General features: G+C 35.5%; 5 protein-coding genes across 5 annotated transcripts; 3 read left to right on the top strand and 2 right to left on the bottom strand.

Moving 5' to 3' along the window:
- The first annotated feature begins 1,477 nt into the window (after positions 1-1,477).
- On the top strand, positions 1,478-2,662 carry LOC113328129 (F-box/kelch-repeat protein At3g06240-like). Its single transcript, XM_026575219.1, has one exon. The coding sequence runs from the start codon at positions 1,478-1,480 to the stop codon at positions 2,660-2,662; it is 1,185 nt and encodes a 394-aa protein (XP_026431004.1).
- A 2,016-nt stretch (positions 2,663-4,678) lies between these two features.
- LOC113328127 (F-box/kelch-repeat protein At3g06240-like) lies at positions 4,679-5,704 on the bottom strand. The gene has a single exon (XM_026575218.1). It carries the CDS (start codon positions 5,702-5,704, stop codon positions 4,679-4,681), a length of 1,026 nt encoding a protein of 341 aa, XP_026431003.1.
- A 1,120-nt stretch (positions 5,705-6,824) lies between these two features.
- LOC113328126 lies at positions 6,825-7,412 on the top strand. The gene has a single exon (XM_026575217.1). The coding sequence runs from the start codon at positions 6,825-6,827 to the stop codon at positions 7,410-7,412; it is 588 nt and encodes a 195-aa protein (XP_026431002.1).
- Positions 7,413-15,124: 7,712 nt separating this feature from the next.
- On the bottom strand, positions 15,125-17,042 carry LOC113328125 (F-box/LRR-repeat protein 13-like). Its single transcript, XM_026575216.1, has 3 exons — positions 16,197-17,042; positions 15,645-15,812; positions 15,125-15,448 (listed from the first exon to the last, which is right to left on the bottom strand). Exons 1-3 carry the CDS (start codon positions 17,040-17,042, stop codon positions 15,125-15,127), a joined length of 1,338 nt encoding a protein of 445 aa, XP_026431001.1.
- A 2,837-nt stretch (positions 17,043-19,879) lies between these two features.
- LOC113328124 lies at positions 19,880-20,614 on the top strand. The gene has a single exon (XM_026575215.1). The coding sequence runs from the start codon at positions 19,880-19,882 to the stop codon at positions 20,612-20,614; it is 735 nt and encodes a 244-aa protein (XP_026431000.1).
- Positions 20,615-21,680: the final 1,066 nt, after the last annotated feature.

The raw sequence follows: 21,680 nt of genomic DNA, 5'->3' as shown, positions 1-21,680 counted from the left end.
TCTGTGGGTTACTGTCATGCATGCTTTAGTAGTTTATAGGAATTTTGTTAACTGGAGGAGCAGAATATGTATATGCAGGTAAAATTGTGAAGAGTGCGAGAGCTTTTGCGATAGTACGAGGGAAACCTATTTCTTCTTACTGCTTAACTTTATTTGATTCATAACGCCGTCATTGCTTAAATTGTTGTATGGGCAGCAAAATTGCTAGCATATATCTCTAGATCATCTTCCAACATTGTTAGGAACTGAGATGAAACCTCTGGACTCTCCAAGACGATAATACATTAACCATTTGATATGTGATATGGGCGACTTCGTTTTGTTTTCTTTTTGAAAGGAAGATGACCTAATTTCAAGTATGTTAAATTTAATAACACCTAGACATTTTTTACTTGGCTGGCACAGTCGAACAGGAATCATTATGGTATAGAGGATCCAGGATTTGACAGCATTTAATAAAATATCACATAATATTTACTACGAAATATTTACTCAAATTTATATGATTTGTTTCTTTAAAACAAATTAATTAAAAGATATCGTACGATTTTGAGTAACTCAAACGCCGTATTTATTTGTTCCCGTATTAAAAATTTATTTTATGAATCTGTGTTATATGGAAATTTTTTTATTCTTGTAAATAAACGCATACTTTAGGAATTTGTTTATTCCATCAACTCTATAATCATTTCTCACAATACTAGGGCTGCACATGGGTCGGTTTGGGTCGGGTTTGGCCTCACCCACCACCCAACCCACTGATGGTGGGTAGCAGAAGTTGTCACCCACAACCAACCCAACATAACAATGGGTCGGTTTTCACCCGACCCACATTACAATGGGTTGGGTCGGGTGGGTGGTGGGTTACCCACCATAAAATACACATTACAGCTACATTGCATCAAAAAAACAAGGTTACAGACTTACTTAAGACTCTTACAGATGACAATTAAAGAACTGACACCAAGTCAATTGTAAACAAATGATAATTATAATCCAAAGAAGTAAGAAGTTGGTGCAAAGTTGTAAAGTGCATACAAATTACAAGAAATGAGTTCAATTGTTCGAAGCTCAAAAGATAAAAGACTATTCAAGGAAGTGATTGAAGAAGTGAAGACTGAAGTGAAGTTAGCGATTTAGGTTTAGGCATTATATATCACTACTTCAACGGCTGTGATTCATCTAGGATAGGTAATCTAAGGGTTAATATTAACTAAGAAATATTTAGGTGGGTGGGTGGGTTGGGTCGGGTGGGTTGGGTCGGGTGAGGGAAGCTTTGACCAATAGTCGACCCATAATACTATGGGTTTTGATGTTGTGACCTAAAGTCGACCCGCTCCTAGGTGGGTTGGGTCGGGTGTGAGTAATTTCAGGCGGGTGTGGGTTGGGTCGGTGGGTTGAGTCGGGTTTGTGCAGCCCTACACAATACCACCAATCTCTACGAGAGTTCTGCTTTCTTTGACAAGAAAGGGGTTTCATGGATAATTTAAACAATCTTCCGGCAGAGATCATATCGGATGTTCTTACTTGTTTACCGGCTGAAACAGTTCTGGATTGCAAATTGGTATCCAAGACATGGAGAGACCTCATTAAGCATCCACTGTTCTATAAGATGCACACAAATCGTCTCATCAATCATTCTGCAACAGCAGCTTATTCTACTGATTCCGGTAAGCTGGGTTTTCTTGCCTTGGCCCAGGATAAAAAGCTCTACTATTTTGAATATGTTGAGAATCATAATAAACCCATTGATAATTTCAAAAATATCAGTCTAACACCTCCAATCCAGAACTATAAATATAACTATGTTGGTTCGTTTAATGGTTTGATATGTCTACGGGCTGTGGGAGAGAATATTTGTATGTATAACCCTATGACAAAAGAGTACGTTTTTCTTCCTCAACCTACGATTAATTTTTATCGGATTAAGCAAAGGTGGTTTGGATTTGGTTATCTGCCTTCAACCGGTGAGTACAAAGTTGTTTTAATGTATAAGGTGCCCAAGTTTGTAGAGGTTATTGTTTACACCCTTGGCAGTGGAAATGGCTGGAGAAACATTGGACAATTCAAGCTTGAATTTAACTATGTTTACGAAGGACATGGAGTCTTTGTGAATGGAGCTCTTCATTGGATGCACAATGCAAGAGCAAGAGCAAGAAGGATGATTCTGGTCTTTGATTTGGCTGATGAAAAATTTTGTGAGCATCTTTCACCACCTCTTGTGCCAATAGCGTGCAACTATTTAGTAGTAGGAGTTTTGGGTGGGTTTTTATTCTGTGCAGATAGACATTTCTGCTCAGTTAGTAGACAGTACGTGTCTTCTGACATATGGGTATACAAAAAGAATAATGATAATTATTCCATGAAAGAGCTGGATGAACACCGTTCACTGGGTTGGAGTAAAGTGTTTACTAATGTATACAGCATACCATTAGCATTTACGAAGAGCGGCGATGTCTTAACTTACAGTTTGAGCTTTCTCAGTATTTATGACGCAAAATCTTCTACCTTGAAAAAGATATTGGTGCCTTTTAAGGAGCAATTTTGTCAAATTTCCCCTCACAGGAATACGTTTGGTTCGTTGAAAGAACTAGGAGAAGGAAATGCAAAAACAGTGGAGTCAGTTAAAACTAAGAAGCGAAAAAGCCGTGATTATGCATGAGATCTCTGGGTGCATATTGAAAATCGATAGCGAAAAACTATCCGAAATTCTAATGCCAATTGACATTATCCCTCCAAAGAAACTTTCAATTGACATTGTCTATTTGAGTATTCCTATCCAATTTGCTTTTACTGAACAGGAGTGTTTTTTTTTTCCTTAGGTTTATTTATTGTTATATGTGCCTTCTTTTAATCTAATATCAGAGTGGGATACCGTGATGCATATTTTAGTAGATTATTGGTTTTTGTTCTTATTGCTTAACATCAGTTAATTGATAACGTCATTGTTTATTTTCAAATAATGTTATTGTCGATGTCCAAGGGAAGGCTGTATCTTTGCAAGGAAACTTAGCCACTACTGCGATGATTTGGAAGTATTTTGACATTTTTGACGCAGTGTATGACTGCTTATAAATTTCTAGGTATTAGCCGCAGAATTGCTGGTATGCCTTTGTATTGGACGACAATGGATCCCATGTATATATGGCATCTTACCCTAATGAGCTGGTCAGTAACCGGTACGCGAGTTATAACTCCAAAGGAGTCACTATCCATCCACAGAAAACCCGCCAAATCAAAACTAACACAAAAATCCCAAAAAACAAAATTTTGATGAAACCAAAATTTGGTTTCATCATAAAATTTGATGAAACCTCATAAAATTTGACGAAACCAATTTTTGGTTTCATCATAAAATTTGATGAAACCAATTTTGAAATTTGGAGTTTTTGTATCAAGTTTTTAAAATTTTGGGGGTTTTGTATAATTTAATTTAAGATGGAATTTTAATGAATCCCAACATTTGAGTGGGTTTTTGTACCACAAATTTGGAATTTTAATGAATCCCAATATTTGAGTGGGGTTTTTGTACCACAAATCTAGTCACCTTGGATTTTTATGACTAGTTTTGAGTCAGTAATTCGCACATTGATGTGATTTCAAACTTGCAATGCATGCCTAACATAACCAGTAGCTGCAGGCATTAGGTTAGTTGCATCTGTCTACATGATAATAACTAACTATTTTATGGAGGGGCCTCTGCGCGCTGTCTTTTTTGTGGGTTAACTTAATCAACTTCTGCAACTCATAGAAATTACAGGCCGAAATATTGAATTTGAACAGTTGCGGTTATTAAAGGGTCAATTCATGCATCAGATAACTATACGTAATACATGAGTACATGTTTAAGCAACAGGGCTAGCCAACTTGGCCAGGATCCTGATTTTTCATCTCTGGGGTAAGAGGAAGGAGTTACCATTCTAGCTAGAGTTTGGGGATCTCATAAGAACCCCTTTTATGAGTTTAGCGGAGATCACTTATAAGTAAATTACCTTTCCCACATTGTTTGTTTAATTACATGTTCTAACAGGCATATTATACTGGAACAGGGTTATAGAAAGTGGTATTACAGAATTCTTGAAGTTTTATTATATTTCCCATCTACTTTAAGCATAGGATATTACGGTATATAAACACGAAACTGAAATATCTTTCTTCGTGCAACTTTCTATGTCTTGAAAAGGTTAAAGAGGAATTTAACCTTTCTAAGGATGTCGACTGCTAAAATTATTTTGCTGCATGGATGCACAAGACAAGACGAACTAGTTCATAATAAAAAAAAAAATTGTAATCGGGTTTCATGAATTTTGTGTATTTAATCGAGATGCTTATTTTTGAACTAATGTTATGCAGTAAGAAGAAAGAGGTTCCTAGCAACACCGCGAGAGTTCTGACACTCTCAATGATTCCGCCTACATATACTTACTCTACTCCGGTGAACAAAAACTAAATAAGCTACTAAAGATTGCATCATAGTATCCCACAGAAATTAGATAAACAAAAAGGTGAATATAACTAGCCAAAAAAAGAAAAAAAAATACTAACAACACTCACTTAGACAATGTCAGTGGAACGTACAGGATCTAGACGAAGATTACCAGTTCATATATATGTGTACCCAGAGTTCTATCCAGTACTACAAAGAGTTGCCTAATCACCCCTTTTTCTCTTCTTAATTTCAACGCTGCATTATTTGTGCACCTTCTTCTCCTAAATCTTCCAAGGAAACAAACGTATTCTTATGAGGGAATACTGAGACCCAACCACTCTTCTTTAATACCAACGGTATGTTGGCTGCAGCCATTAAATCTTTAGTCCATCCAAACGACTGGTGTTGGTCTTGCTCTTTCGCGTGATAGTTATCATTCTTCTTTTTATACAGCCATAACTCAGAGCACATGTACTTTTTAGTGACCTGATTGAAACATCCATGTGCAGAAAATAAAAATCCACCGAAAGATCCTAATGAACTGTCTGTTGGCAAAGGAGGTGTTGAAAGATGATCACGAAACATTTCATCAGCCAAATCAAATACCAGAATAGTCCTTTTTTCTCTATGCATCCAATAAAGAGCTCCATTCGCAAAGACACCATTTCCGCGGAAGACATAGTCAGATTTAAGTTTGAATTCTCCAATGGTTCTCCAACCTTTACCACTGCCAAGTGTGTACACCATCACTACCACAAATTTGGGCACCTTATACATTAAAACAACTTTGTACTCATTGGTTGAAGGAAGATAACCAAATCCAGACCACCTTTGATCAATCCGATTAAAATCGATCTTATGATGAGGAAGAAAAACGTACTCTTTTGTCATGGGGTTATAAATACAAATATTCTCTCCCACCCCCCTTAGACATATCAAACCATTAAACGAACCAACATAGGTATATTCATAGTACTGAATTGGAGGTGTTAGACTGATCCTTATGGGTCTCTTACGATTCCCAAAATATTCAAAATAGTAGAACTTTTTATTCTCAGCCAAGGCAAGAAAACCGAACTCACCAGAATCAGTAGAATAAGCTGATGTTGCGGAATGATTGATGAGACGATTTGTGTGCATCTTATAGAACAATGGATGCTTAATGAGATCTCTCCATATCTTGGATACCAATTTGCCATCTAGAACTGATTGAGCGGGTAAACGAGTAAGAACATCCGATATGATCTCTGATGGAAGATTGTTTAAATTATCCATGGAAACCCCTTTTTTGTTTAGATTATCCATGCAATCAGGGCTGCTGGAATAACGAAATTCCAAATATATATATATGAGTTTATTTATGGCAGTATAAAAATTGCCATATATAACACCGGGTCACCAATTAATTCTAACTTTGGTTATTTGCAAACACAGGGTTTACCTAGTTCTAGCTATGTGTTTTCAAACGCAGGGTTTTAAACGTTTAGTCTGGAATTCGTTCAGTTATGAGGATTTTTTACCTAGACTTAGCGGTGACCTTGGTTGACTTTGTTAGGACTAAACCTAGAATTTTTAACATATAGTTCAGTATTTTAACTTTTGTGGTATCTACGATTCGCAGTGTAATGGCAGTCAGTTATACTTAACGATGTGTACATGAATTGACCCAGTAACCGAGAACCAGCCGTCCCCGAAGGGTAGAATGGGCAGGACATCAATATTCTGAAGTTGCATATTCTGAAGTTACGAATAGGCCTAATAAGGGTTTTAGGGTGATGAATAAATAAACTTCGAATCCCTTATTTGTAATCTTCACAAGTTCAAACCCTATGCCTTCAATTCAAACCGCAAGGGTTTGCATGGATAATCTCAACATTCTCCCACCAGAGATCATATTTGATGTTCTCACCTGTTTACCTGCTGATTCAGTTATAGAATGCATGTTAGTATGTAAAACATGGAGAAATCTTATTCAACATCCATCATTCAATAAGATGCACTAAGACCGTCTGATTAAATCTTCCACAACGGCTTATGATTCTAGTAAGTTGGGATTTCTTGTCTTGGCTTGGGATAATAAATTTTACTATTTTGAATATATGAGAATCATGATCAGATACCATTGATGAAATTACAAGGATCAAACTTAACATCTCTATCTAAGTCTTCCTATTTTGTTGGTTCGTTTAATGGTTTGATATGTCTTAACAAATGGCCTCTAAGATTTTTTATTAGTAACCCCATTACAAAAGAGTATATTATTCTTCCCGACCATAAGAGAAATTCTAGTCGGTTTAACTATACATTGATTGGACTTGGTAACCTTCCTTTAACTAATGAGTACAAACTTGTAGTAGTTGATAAGGTAAAGAAAGAACCAAATTTTGTAGAGGTGATGGTTTACACTCCTGGCAGCCGCAATGGTTGGAGAAACATTGGAAAATTCTATCTTAAATTTGATAATCTTAATAATAAACCTGCTGGAATATTTGTGAATGGAGCTCTTCACTGGATGCACAAAAAAGCAGAGATGATTCTGGTCTTCGATTTGGCTAATGAGACCTTTGTTGAACATCTTGCAGCACCTCCTTTGCCAACGGACGGTTCTTTAGATTTTGGAGTTGTGGGTGGGGTTTTATTTTGTGCGCATAGATATTTCTGTTCAGTCACTAAACAGTTCTCATGTTATAATATATGGCTATACAAAAAGAAGATAGATAATTATAATATGAAAGAACACCAGTCATTGGGTTGGAGCCTAGAGTTTACAGCTGCTTGTCACAGGCCGTTAGCATTTACTAAGAGTGGTGATGTCTTAGGTTACAGTTCCAGCCTTCTCGAGGTCTATGACCCAAAAACTTTAACCTCTAAAGTACTGGTGGAGTTTAAGCAACTATTTTGTCAAGTATTCGCTCACAAGAGAAGTTTTGTTTCTTTAAAAGACCTAGGGGAAGAAAGTACAAAAATAGTGCAGTCAGTATAAACTAAGAAGCGAAAAGGCCATGATCAGGAAAAAAAGTAGCTGGCCATGATTCAAAGATATCTCTGGGGTACATAGAAGTATAGAACTGGTAATCTTCCTCTAGATTATTGAAGAAACATGGGTTGCTGCATGTTGAAATTGGATAACAAAGATCCGATTTGCAATTCTAATGCTGTGGACATTATTCGTTCAATGAAACTCTCCATTTACATTTCCAAGTGATGTTACCATTAGTCTGTTTTGTCTAATCAATTTATATAGCCTATATTGATTTCCATATATAATTTTGACTTTAGTAGCGTATTTCATTATTGTACTCGGAGTTCCCGTTATTCTGTTTTTATCCAATTATTTACACTTTAGCATTCTTTGGTTGGTTAAGCTATACTGATTTGTTAAATGTGCACTTCGTTTGTCACTTGATCTAATTTTAGTGGAATACTATGATGCTTATGTAATTTAGACTTGAATAGCTTATTTTGTTTTTGTACTCAAGAGTATGACAAGATACTATGAGGATTTCGATTTCTTCTTACTCCAAATTTCTGTATCATATTGCATGAATGATCTTTCTTTATAATAAGAGACCCAAATCGCCACATGTCAACGCCACGATCACTCTTGCATTTGATAAAGCCACATCAGCGTTAACTTTACATGTCATCGTAATCTAATTGGCTAACCCATTAGTCACAAATCTAATATGCACCCTTAATCGGCAACTCCAACAGTCACTAACAAATTTCCACACGAAAAAGAAGAGGAAAAGATACAACCATTGGAAAACACAATAATCAAGGGTTGTACTATTTTTCAACGGATGCAATTTTAACATAACCGTTCATTTCTGAATGCAATAGATACGCCTTTTGGAAAGTTGTTCTTGCAAAAGCAGTTTCAACAGGATAATTCAAAGGATACGACTCTTCAAAGTAAAGCCCTTTATTTCTCTCTTTTGGATATGATAATCCATTTTTTAAATTTTACTATTCGTCACTCTTTCCTCCTATTTTGCAATATTGAAGTTGCACAACAAAACTGAACGATCGAATGACAAGATGAAGTTTTAGTGATTTCAACTACACATCTACCCGTACGGTGAACAACACTCACTACACATAACCAAGCCCTAATTCTCTTCTCTTTCGTTACATTTACTGAAGGAAAAAAAAAATGGCCCTGAACCCTAATTTTATTCTCTTCTCTCAATGGTGAATAAACTTCGAGAGACGAAGCGCATCATAATAGATATGTACTTGATAGCAAACACGGTTTGTTTCTTCGCTCTGTTGAATTTATTTTATTATATCAGTTCGTTTTGAGATTATTATTGATTCTGGAATCGATCACTTGAAGTTTCTATTATATATACAATAGTTATAGTTATCATAAACCCGATTTTTAATTTTTACTTCTGCGTGTAGAATTTGATTTTCGTCCACCATATGTCTCTCTAACCACAACATGATTATGGGTTGTTGTTTTCATTTTTTTTTTAGTATGGGTTTCTTAGTTAGTGTTTACAGGATTTTGGGAGGCATGGATCTAATTTTATTGGTTTCTTTGTTGTCTTATTTTAATAAATGTGATCCGTAGCCAGGAAGATGTAGCTTTCTTCTCTGAACGGAACATACCCTGGAAATATAGCTATATCTAAATATTTTCTTGAGGAAGCTAATCTAAGTACTGGTTTTTAGTATGGGTTTCTTAGTTAGTGTTTACAGGATTTTGGAAGGCATGGATCTATTTTGATTGATTTCTTTGTTATCTTATTTTGGTAAATGTGATCCGTAGCCAAGAAGATGTAGCTCTCTTCTCTGAATGGAACATACCCTTGAAATATAGCTATCTCTAAATATTTTCTTGAGGAAGCTAATCTAAGTACTGGTTGTTATGAATACTTAGGTTTACTAGATTGTGGAAGCTAATCTAAGTAATGGTTGGGTTTTACTCTGATAAGTTATAGGAACATTTCTTAAACTTCACCAATGTAGGCTTTAAAAAACTTCAAAGCTATGCTTATTAATTCCTTAAAAAAACTTCAAATTCGTTATGTTAAACTACCAAAATATATCTAATAAATCTCAAGAGAGTGAAGCAATTTTCCGTTCTTTGTGCATTTTTTCACTTAGCAGCTTGGTCATGGTGACATATAAGTGCAGTTGTTTTCCATTATTACTACAAGTACTATATTCTTTGAGTTCTGCACAAGACAAGGACTTTTAGTGTCGTCGATAGTGGGTAGTTATTTTTTGTAAACATTTCAAACATGCATCGGTGACCTATGGTCTATCCGTGGATTCGTTAAAAAAATTGTGCACTCTATACACGTTTTTCTGATTGGTGTGTTGGAAGTGGCAAATAGGTTGCACGATTTTGGGATCATGTCATTTAGGAAAAAACATAAGGAATCAACAATACATAAGGAATCAGCTTTAAAAGCTGCTTTTCTTATCAAGATATTGATGATGGACTCATTGTTAACGAGAACCAGCTTTAAATTTGAAGATATCAATTAGATAAAAAAAATTATATAAGTATTCAATTAGATATCAATTAGATAAAAAAAATTATATAAGTATTCAACTCACAGACCTGCTGATTTGGTACGGTTGTAATTGAAATTTCCTCAATACCAACCGACTTACATGTTCAACATAATTGTTGTTATTGAAATTTATGCTCCCCCGACATGTAAACCCATAGTCGTTAGACCTCATCTTAATGCAAGGAAAAATTACAAATATCTAAAATCCCCAAATACATCTCGAACCCTCTATTTCTATTTTCATTTCAATGTTTGTACAGAGTTAAAGAGAATTTAGTTCAATGTATGTTTAGACCTATTCCCATTTGATCATCATTGGAAATGTCCATAGAATATACATTATTAACTATACTGAAATGTTCACGGATTAGTTTTTGATATTTTGGAAGGTGGAACAAAATTAATGATCTCTTATGTATTATTTATTTGGTTGAAAATTAGATTCATGTAATAAAGTCTATAGGAAAATGGCTGAGATAAATGGAGTGGTGGCTTCTGATGCAACATTAGTTATGACACCTAACTGAATTGGGACTGTTTCGACATCTAATATTTACTTCTTTTTGAAGCATCTATTTAAGATATGTTAATACTAATCCATTTTCAGTTGAAAGAAGAAAGACGACACGACCAGTTATCTGTATGTTAGGAACTGACTCTTATGGTATTTTATATGGAATAATATTGAGAGGTTATGGACTATGAACTCTATAAACAACCAGGACATAATGCTTCTGAGTAAAGGAGTTAAAGAGACTGTCTTAGAAGAAGGAGCTGGAGGTTGTGAGATGGTAGGTGTTCCGGTTAACATACTTGAGGAGGATCCAGCTGTGAAGATGAAGAAGCTACGACTAGAATCATACACACATATCTCAAACTCCGATAATTTGAGATGCAATTAACTAGAGTTCCTGTAAGAATTCAATTTACTTTTACATTAACCTACTCGATGAAATTTTTAGTTTGTAGATCCTTCTCTGTGAACATGCTGAGTCTTAATTAATAAATTCTTTTATGTGGCATCCTTGAAAGGTTATAGTAATTCCCATCTTTTGCACAAGTGACAGGTGCAGTAGAATTTGTTTAGCAACAACATACTTATCTTTAACTTTATGCCTATCATTATTGCTTTCCATTTGAAAGTTATACTAATTGGCAGAAGGACCTTGCCAACAAATTCAAGAACTAAGATGTAAAGCCGTGGTAAATATAGTACACCAAAGAGCACTTAATATCCCAAAAATATAAACTCAGGCCCGTGCAGCGCACGGGCTAAGCACCTAAAGGTCCTGCCCCCCTACCAATAAGAATAGAGAGTTTCCGATGTACATGGGAAGGAGATTAGTCACCACTAAACGTATGAAACAAAACAGTATCTAACCCTAATTTTCTTGTCATCCCTTCCTTTCTTTCTTCGCTCCTATATATCTCTGAAAAGATCTACAGAAACCCTCGAGAAAATGGTCAAAAAGATGCTGATATACGGTCTGCTCCTACACCATAACTAACAAAGGAAAAATCTTATTTCAAACAATCAGAACCAAAAGCCAACTCCCAAGGCTCTCAAAGCAATTTATAATTGGGATTTTTTTCCCTTCGTTGTGTTGTGGTAGATTTTTATGGACTTCTTTTCTGGATTGTGGTTAAGAATCCAAACTATAGTTTTCTCATTTGATTTAGTTTTTTATATTCATATTCCCTGTAGTTGATCATATACTCACCTGCATCAATATATATATTATTGAAACTTGGGTATATCACAAATTCATATAGGTATACTAAACTGAAATATAATGTAATGTGTATGAATCATTGGGTGTATACTTAAGAATAGCATATGTTACTCATTATTCCTCTAATACTTTTACTATTTGCGGCACAGGACTTCAAAAAATCTAAGGTGCAATAGATTGGACTAAAAGATCAAGAAGTACCGGTTGCGAGTTTCGCATATGTGGCACTCGGAAAACTTATCTGCAGAAAACTGCGATCCAAGATTTTTTTGGCTGTTGCATCATCCGATATAGCGTCATTGTTGTTTCCTGGAGAAATGAATGTATGTTCTCGGTTCAAAATTCCAATAACTTTGAAGCAATTCCACGTGCAATGTTAGTCATGGAACTCAGTTGGAAGAGTTGATATGCAAGGATGGAATAAGAATTTCTGGATGAAGCACCGATGATTCACAGACATGCTTTTGAATCTCTAGAGCGAACGATGAGAGATGTCCTGAATCCAAGCAAAGAAAATTGTTTAGAGCAAAAGCTCTCCTGTTAGGAGGTGATTTTAGATAAATATTAGGGTAATTATTACCAGTTATTCGAGGTGGAAGCCGTAAAAGTATTATTGATGCGTTTATTAGTATGTCAAAAAGTATGGAAGCATTTCCATGTATTTGAGTTGTCAGAGAGAATGAGGTTGTTGAGTGGAAATCGTCGTTCCCGGAGAAAAAAATCAATGTTTGAATTCAGCAGGTGGATTTTGGATCTTGGAGACGGGAACTACCAGCAAAAGCAATACAGGGAGAAGGGGCAAGTTGGATTAAGATACCCGATGACATATTAATTAAGAGTGATGAGAATCTCATCAAATAGATGGTTGGGGCCATTTAGCATGAACTGATTCATATATTTAAGGTTAAGAATTACCCGAGGGAAAGATGCATCTTAACACCAACGAAGGGAACTGTTTAGTAGATAAAGGGATGACTTGGTGTCTATGCTTCGAAATAAAAACACATTTTTCTAAGTTCGTGATCAATAAGTCCTTGGTCTTATGACTTTGAGAATGCGGAGGCATTATTATATAATAAAGAATATACTAAATACTCAAAAGTATTAGGAGTACCTAATCATGTGCTACGATTGAAGCTTCATGGACCAATAATGCTTACAAGAAAAATAAATCCAAGTGTCGTGCTGCCTTTTATCACAGAAACACACTTACCTTTTATCCTAAGAAGAATACAGTTTCATATTTAGGTATGATTTTTAATAACGATAAACAAAAGTCAGGGTCAGAGTACCAACAATATTGGGAATCTATCTACCGAACCCAATTTTCTTTCATGGACAGTTTATGTCGCAGTCTCGGGGACGACAACGCCAAGTGGATTGAAAATTTCAATTGAAAACAAAGAATATGGTGCGAAGGATATACTTAGTAAGTGGTATACGGGCAAGTATTCAAAAATTTGCTTTAGGTAAGTGAGATCTCATTGGCTCATTCCACTACTTTCGTAGTTATTCTTTTCGGGATGATTAATCTAGCAGTGTTTAAAAATGATAATGCACAATTGTAGTTGTTAGAAGGATAACTGTCAATGTGCCTAATAGAACCCACTTTTGGTAAAAGCATTTTCTAATAAGCTAATTAAAAAAGAAATACAAAATGGAGAAGAGGTTGGAAATGTTGTTTGCATACCATGAATTTCATTCAAGATTTACTATTAAGCAATCGGTGTAGAAATGGAGTAAACTTTCTTACAGGACCCTATGATTGTGAGGATAATGGCTGAATATTTTCCTGCTTAGAGCGTCCACAGTGGTGCGAGTATAACCAAAGACCAAATACTAAAAAAAAAGACCAAATTTGAGTTTAGGATGTCGTGTGGCGTAATGGTAGGCGATTATATTTAGTCGAGCGAACATATAATGTTCGTTTGATTGTGGAGCGTAGATAAAGATTACGCCCAATTAAGACGTATATTACGCCCGACGTGGGGCGTTGGTAAAGATTACGCCCTATATGGGGCGTTCTTATAGTTTACGCCGGGAAAAGGGACGTTTGTATAATCAACGCCCCATGGGACGTACGTAAAGTCACCGCTCGAAGCCAAGCGTTTGTATAATCAACGCCCCATGAGACGTACGTAAAATCACCGCTCGAAGCCAAGCGTACGTAAACGTCGTAAAGTCACCGCTCAAATTTGTACTCATTTTCATTTATGAGCAGTGACAAGCGTACGTAAAGTCACCGCTCACATTTGATTCTTCTTAGGGCTAGTGTATATAGGATGTGTTTTGCAAAATATTTGCTCTTCTCCAATATTTTCACACTTCAAATTTGAATTCTGTACAAGTTCAATCATTCATGGGGCGTACACTTTATCAACGCCCCATTAAGGCGTTAACTTCACAAACGCCCCATCGGGCGTGCATTTAATCAACGTCCCATACAGGCGAAGTTTATATACCCGCCTGTTCGTTGGACGAATTTTTTACGGACGCGCATTGAGAAGCGGAGATTATATCAACACCCGTTGTGAAACGGAGATTATATCAACGCTCGACTATATTTGGATTTGGTCTTGGTCGGCGACCAAATTTAGTCCGGGCTTTAGTCGTTGATCAAAATTTGATCAATAGTACGTCCCACTACGTCAGTCCAAAAGACCAAATATTTGGGTTTAGTCGTCCACTGCAGTTGCTCTTAGTACTATTAAGCTTTTTTTACTGTTTTCTTTGATTCTTAAATGATTTTTCTTACCTATATAATGGTATTACATAAAAATGGTCATAATGAATGTGAATCATGTTTTTTCACAGCTTCCACATATACCAATCATATGATTTTAGCTGAGAAGGTGTTATTAACAATGCTTGATTAAGAAAGAATTTCACATATTTACCTCCAATAGTTTAATCCTCTGGAATGTTGAACTTAAAAGCCCATACCAACTAAAATTAAATAGATAAGCACTAGAAATGGTACAATTTTACGGAAACTAGCGAGTACTCTTATGTTGTATGTGATTGGATACTATATTTTGACACTATAGGAGAGACCCGTCTCTACATTTTCAGCATGAATAATGATTGATTTAACTTAACCCCGTGCAACGCACAGGTAAGACACTAGTTTCAACTTATGGTGATATTCTTTTTAGGTTAATTTGTCAGTGGGATACTGTGATGCATATGTTAGTAGCTTATTTCGTTTATATTCACCAGATAAGTAGTAAATGCAGGCAAAGAGTGAGCTTTCACGGTGGTGCAAAAGAATCTATGTTATGGTATTATACAGGCAGATCAAAACAGCAAATTTAAAAACAACCTCGCATAGTTCTACTACGGAAACAGACACAAAATGACAAAAGTATTAACTGAAAGCTAGAGGTTTTGTAGGTTAATTAGCACTGAAGCTGTCTTAAGTAGCATTTCAATCATTCTTTTTCACAGATGAAGACATTGCCAGCAGACAAAAGAAAAACAAAAGGAAGCAACCTAACACTACTAGATCTTGGCAGTGCTCTTAACTTATCCTGAAATTGCTTAACTTGTGTTACTCTATCAGGTGAGCCAACACTAGAACCAAAGCATACAACAACTTTTTCCAAAACCTTTGCATTTTTGAATAAAAAACTCAAAAGTTCGAGCTCCGCATCACATTCTTCCGCATCATTAATCCGGATAAGCTTGAGGTGTGACAACTTTCCTGGCAATATCAATCCTGCTTCCCAATCATCTTCAATGTTCCCTAAATTTGACTATAGTCAAACAATCACAACAACAGATAGGTCACTTAGTGACAATAATATAAAATAAAAAACACCTCAAATCAAGATGTTTCATAAAAACAAATGTTGCCAAATCAGATGGATGCAAACATAGATGTTGTATTAGAACTGTTGGAACAAAAACGCAGGTCAAATTGAAAAAACGACTGGCTTGGTTAAATATTACCTCCATCGATTCAAGAACCAAATGAGTTATACTAGGAGAAATCTTGAGTAAGTATGCTACAGCCCGCAAGCAACCTCCTGTAGACCACATTTCCAGTATCAAACATTGTAGATTATTCAAGCGAGGTGGTTGACGACAGTCTACTAAGTCAGGAGTTTGTGCGAGAACCTTGAGAAAGAAAAGAATATTATACAAAAATAATGTGGCAGCTAACCCAAGACTACTCAAGAGAGGAAGAACATACTAGTTCAGAATAACAAATTTTTGACAATACTTGGTGTCAACCTATAGAAAACAAAAACGACAATCATCATAATAGCCAAGATGTAACATCATAAAAGCTAAGAACATTTTATAGGTAACGAAAGTCAGGTACTTAAGCTACAACACCCTTGCCTGTCTCATAAATTTGACGAGGCGGTAAAACATGGTTACACTATTTTTACAAGTATGTTAATTCATGGAAGAGATGAAGCACCCATACCTCAAGGAAACCAGATGATAATCTCATTGTTTTCACCATAGAAACAGCTCCTAGGAATTTCATCATACGTTTAGCATATAGAATTTTCTCCGGTGAAGACTTTCATATGTTTCTGTATTCTCATTTCGTTTCTGTTTTCTGAGTGTCATGTCAAAATATGCCCTGGACAGTGGAGAACAGTTTTCTAGACAATAATTAATTGTAAACAAAGATCTGAAATTGAACTCTTCCAGATTCGGAGCACATAACTTGATAATGATAGCTGTAGTATCATATTGTGGCAAACGACCTCTACGATGATCATAAAACTCAAACTTCTTAAGGCTGAGAGAATCAACAATCAACTTCCTTGCATTATCAGTCTGTATGTCAAAATTACTTATAAATAAAGTTTCAAGAACTGGACAACTTGAAAAGAGCCTTTTAGATGATTCTACATCGGAGATTGCTAATCCAATTAAGAACAATAACTTAAGCTGAGGTAAACTCATTGACCCTGGTAAAACAATATCTACATATCTGGCATTACCGTGCGCGGATATTATCAATTTTTTTAGTGATCTGCAATTAAGGAGACGATGAGGAATTTCGTACGCCGTAATATGCAGTTGATCGATCTGTTTACTTAAATCTACAACATTATACTCAACCGCAGTAAGGCTCCATCTAATAACATTCATCATCACGGAATCATCATATGCGGAGTTCTTCCAATGCACAGTAAACTTCTGAATATCAAAGTCCTCTCTGAGAGAAAGCAATACCATGTCTGCAAACATTATGAAACTATCTGTTCTGTCTTCTGAAAATGAATCCCTATCGAATTTTAGAAAAGGTAGAGATTTCCAAGTATCAATCCACCTTTTCGACAGAACACAAGTTTGGACTGCATTCTTCGTATCTACGAAAGACATGATATAATGAACCAAGGCATCGGGTAACCTACTGATTCTATCATCCAAATTAAAATATGTTGCATTCCTTGCTTCACTACAACAAAACATGGTTTTTTCAATGAAAAATATGGTCACAAATATTTGATTTTATGTCACAAATATATTTTTCTGACGTTTTTTTTTGCTGTCGGGAAGTGCGTTATAAAAACAGGTGTTGCAAATAATCCAACCGACGCTAAAAGCGTCACTTATGTCGAAGGTTTTTTCAATAGTTTTTTGTGTCACAAAAATGTTTCTTCGTCACAAATAGCTTATGCGTCACAAATACTGTTTTTTTCATTTATACTGAAAAATCCTTTATGTGACATTCGTGTATGTAACAAAAAGTTTGTATTTATAACGATTGAAGATGCCACAAACAATCCTTATTTTCAACGCATTAATGCGTTATAAAATTGGCGCATACGCAGCGGATACACCCGTCAGTAATAAATCTTATGTATAACGGTTGAAGATGCCACAAACAATCCTTGTTTTCAGTGCATTAATACGTTATAAAATGAGCGCATACACATCGGATACACCCGTCGGTAATAAATCTTATGTATAACGGTTGAAGATGTCACAAACAATCCTTATTTTCAACGCATTAATGCATTATAAAATTGACGCATAAGCTGCGGATACACCCGTCGCTAATATATGTTATTTTCAACACGTAATAACATCGTGAATAATAATTATATACTACTTATTATTATGTCATATAAATAATTATATTTACCACGCATAAGTTTTGTAGATACAAATATAATATGGGCCACGTTTATAATCGTGGAATATATATACGCATTTGCAACGCAGAGCTTCAAATTTTTGGGAAGGAATTATCCGTTGTATTATAAATTTATAAAAGTAGGTCTCATGTTTTTCAAATTTACTCAGAAATTGTAATTCGTCAAAGTTAGACTACTAAATTTTTTCGAAAAGAAGCAAATCATCAATAGAAAATATCTACATTGTTCATTAAATGACACCACTAATTAAGAAACTTAACATTCTAAACTGAAGAAAAGAAATGATACCACTACAAATTTCAAAAGTGAAACATAAAGCTAATTCTAAACTGAAGAAAAACACGATACCACTTGATTTTACATAAAGCTAAAAAAAAAGAAACAGAGATGCACATCTCAACTGTTGGTCCCTCAACAATCATCTCAAGAGGTGCTTTGACTGTTCTCAGGAGTGCTTTGATGGTTCTCAGGAGTGCTTTGACGGTTTCCCTGTATTTCAAGCAACATTCTTCTTATATCCATTGTGTCAGTCACCATCCCCTGTATTGTGCGATTTTGTTCTTGTTCATTGTTGTTGAAGATGCAACTAAGAACGATTTACTTGATCCTTTTACTTCAACATCTGCTTTGATTTTAATTTCAATTCCAAACACTTGGGGAAAAACACAGCACAAACCTGTGATCCCGGTTTAGGGGTACTTCACTTTCTCATGTTGCAAACTGTTCGAAAAGAGAGGTTAATATTTCTGCAATTTGGACAGGTCCAACCACTGTCACGAGTCGAGTCTACAAGTTTCGGAAAACTGATAGCGGAGACATCAGTATGAGATAGGACATGCTCTGACAGCAGAAAATTAAGCAATACCATTTACGATAACAACTTCATATATGCTTACTGACTGACTTTCTTGGTGGATTTTCATCTTGAAATAGCCGTGGCCTTGAGACCTACACAACATCAGACATCAGTTCATTCATTGCCACGTAAGATATATATCGAAAAGGTTGAGAATAAGAATCAAAAAAAGAGTGAACAATCAGGTACCCACCATAGCAGTATGACCCATTGGAAAACCCAAATCCATTCACAGCTCCATCTTGCCAATTCTGAAAAAGAGTGACACATCTACATAATCCATTCACAGCTTCTTCCATTATTAACTTAACAGTAAAACCCTAAGAAAACCCCCAAAATTTGTAATTCGAAAACCCTGAATTAACAGATGGAAAGATATCGAATTACCATTTGAGTGTAGAATAACTCTTCAATTTTGCAAATGCAATTCGTTATAAACCTTAAACTCCAATTTGAAGTCTTCTTCAACTGAAAATTAAAACCCAAATTTCTAGTCTCCGCTGCTGCTTCTGATCTGAGCTGAAAGTCAACGCTAAAACAACACGGGTTTAAATATATGGAAACTTCTATTCATGGGTTGGTCAGTGTATGACTACATGAGGTTTATTTTCTTGTATTACATCCGAATTTGGTTTTTCCATCGGCCCTATAAATATTCCGTTCTTAAAATACAAAACTACTGTTCTCTATCCAAGTCCTGCTTGCTGCTTCCTGCTTTCTTGAACAGCAACAAGGGTTGAGTTGTGATGGATAATTTCAACAATCTCCCGGCAGATATTATATCTGATATTTTCACTCGTTTGCCCGCTGATTCAGTTCTAGATTGCAAGTTAGTGTCTAAAACATTGAGAAATCTTATTCAACACCCATTCTTCTTTAAGATGCACTCGAATCGTCTCATTAGTCATTCGGCGGCTTGTTCTACCGATTCTTGTAAGTTGAGTTTTCTTGCCTTGGCTATGGATGAACAACTCTACTATTTTGAATACAATGAAAATCATGAGACACCATTGGTAGAATTAGAAGGATCAATCTAACACCTCCATCTAAGTACGTTAAGTATACCTATGTTGGTTCGTTTAATGGTTTGATATGTCTAAGGGCGCTGAAAGAAAGTATTTGTATTTATAACCCCATGACAAAAGAGTACGTTCATCTTCCTGAGCCTAAGATCAATTCTAAGTCGGTGTATGGAAAGATGCATGGATAGGTGGATTGGATTTGGTTATCTTCCTTCCACCAATGAGTACAAAGTTGTTTTAATGTATAAGGAGCCCGAATATGTGGTAGTCATGGTTTACACTCTTGGCAGTCGCAATGGTTGGAGACACATTGGGAAATTCAGACTCAAATATAATTACATTTACAAAGGACATGGTACCTTTGCGAATGGAGCTCTTGATTGGATGCACCCAAAAAATAAGATGATTTTAGTCTTTGATTTGGCTGATGAAAAGTTTCGTGAACATCTTTCACCACCTCCTTCGCCAGCAGGCGCCAGTTATTCAGAATTTGGAGTTTTGGGTGGGTTTTTAGTTTGTGCTCATAGATACTACAATCCAGACACCAAAAAGTACATGTTTTCCGAGCTATGGCTGTATAAAGAGAAGAATGATAATTATGACATGAAAGAGCACCCGTCATGGGGTTGGACTAAAGAGTTTATTGCTATATTTAGCATACCGTTATCATTTTCGAAGCAAGGTTGTCTCTTAGGCTACGGTTACAACTATTTGAATACAGGTTATGGTCCCTGCTATTTTGATATTTATGACTCAAAAATGTTAACCATGTCCACAGAGCTGCCAAATTTCAAGGAACAATTTTGTCAAGTATTCCCTCACTACCACACCTTTGTTTCTTTAAAAGAACTAGGAGAAGAAGGTACCAAAATAATGCAGGCAGTTGAAACTACGAAGCGAAAAAGGCGTGATTAGCCAAACAATCAGCTGTTCAAAGTATTCCATAAGATCTCTGGATACATACATATATACGAACTTGTCATTTTCATCTAGATCTCAATCAAACATTCCATTGATACTGTCTTATTTATTTATATTTGGGATTAAGCTTGGGTTTTAAAAGGGATCCCAATACCACTACAGAGAACTAATACATACGGAAATAAATACAAAAAATTATGCAATATGTCTCACGTATGCTTTTATCCAATTACTCTATTTCGACTCTATGGTTCTGACGTTTTTTTTCTTTGGTTAAGCTATACTTATTTGTTAAGCGTATGCACTTAATTTCTGTGGGTTACTGTCATGCATGCTTTAGTAGTTTATAGGAATTTTGTTAACTGGAGGAGAAGAATATGTATATGCAGGTAAAATTGTGAAGAGTGCGAGAGCTTTTGCGATAGTACGAGGGAAACCTATTTCTTCTTACTGCTTAACTTTATTTGATTCATAACGCCGTCATTGCTTAAATTGTTGTATGGGCAGCAAAATTGCTAGCATATATCTCTAGATCATCTTCCAACATTGTTAGGAACTGAGATGAAACCTCTGGACTCTCCAAGACGATAATACATTAACCATTTGATATGTGATATGGGCGACTTCGTTTTGTTTTCTTTTTGAAAGGAAGATGACCTAATTTCAAGTATGTTAAATTTAATAACACCTAGACATTTTTTACTTGGCTGGCACAGTCGAACAGGAATCATTATGGTATAGAGGATCCAGGATTTGACATCATTTAATAAAATATCACATAATATTTACTACGAAATATTTACTCAAATTTATATGATTTGTTTCTTTAAAACAAATTAATTAAAAGATATCGTACGATTTTGAGTAACTCAAACGCCGTATTTATTTGTTCCCGTATTAAAAATTTATTTTATGAATCTGTGTTATATGGAAAATTTTTTATTCTTGTAAATAAACGCATACTTTAGGAATTTGTTTATTCCATCAACTCTATAATCATTTCTCACAATACCACCAATCTCTACGAGAGTTCTGCTTTCTTCGACAAGAAAGGGGTTTC

This window comes from Papaver somniferum, unplaced genomic scaffold, assembly GCF_003573695.1.
Source record: "Papaver somniferum cultivar HN1 unplaced genomic scaffold, ASM357369v1 unplaced-scaffold_107, whole genome shotgun sequence".
Taxonomy (NCBI): domain Eukaryota; kingdom Viridiplantae; phylum Streptophyta; class Magnoliopsida; order Ranunculales; family Papaveraceae; genus Papaver; species Papaver somniferum.
The sequence above is the reverse complement of the archived record's forward strand: the minus strand, read 5'-3'. Positions and strand labels throughout refer to the sequence as shown.

Bases quoted from the DNA above. Each gene is read 5' to 3' on its own strand.
- LOC113328125 (XM_026575216.1), bottom strand. From the start codon at position 17,042: ATGTCTTTCGTAGATACGAAGAATGCAGTCCAAACTTGTGTTCTGTCG. The intron at 15,813-16,196 runs GTATGATGAAAT...TTCTTTCTCAAG, and splicing joins GAAAATTCTATATGCTAAAC to GTTCTCGCACAAACTCCTGA. The intron at 15,449-15,644 runs GTAATATTTAAC...GTTTGACTATAG, and splicing joins TGGTTCTTGAATCGATGGAG to TCAAATTTAGGGAACATTGA.
- LOC113328129 (XM_026575219.1), top strand. From the start codon at position 1,478: ATGGATAATTTAAACAATCTTCCGGCAGAGATCATATCGGATGTTCTT.
- LOC113328126 (XM_026575217.1), top strand. From the start codon at position 6,825: ATGGTTTACACTCCTGGCAGCCGCAATGGTTGGAGAAACATTGGAAAA.
- LOC113328127 (XM_026575218.1), bottom strand. From the start codon at position 5,704: ATGGATAATTTAAACAATCTTCCATCAGAGATCATATCGGATGTTCTT.
- LOC113328124 (XM_026575215.1), top strand. From the start codon at position 19,880: ATGGATAGGTGGATTGGATTTGGTTATCTTCCTTCCACCAATGAGTAC.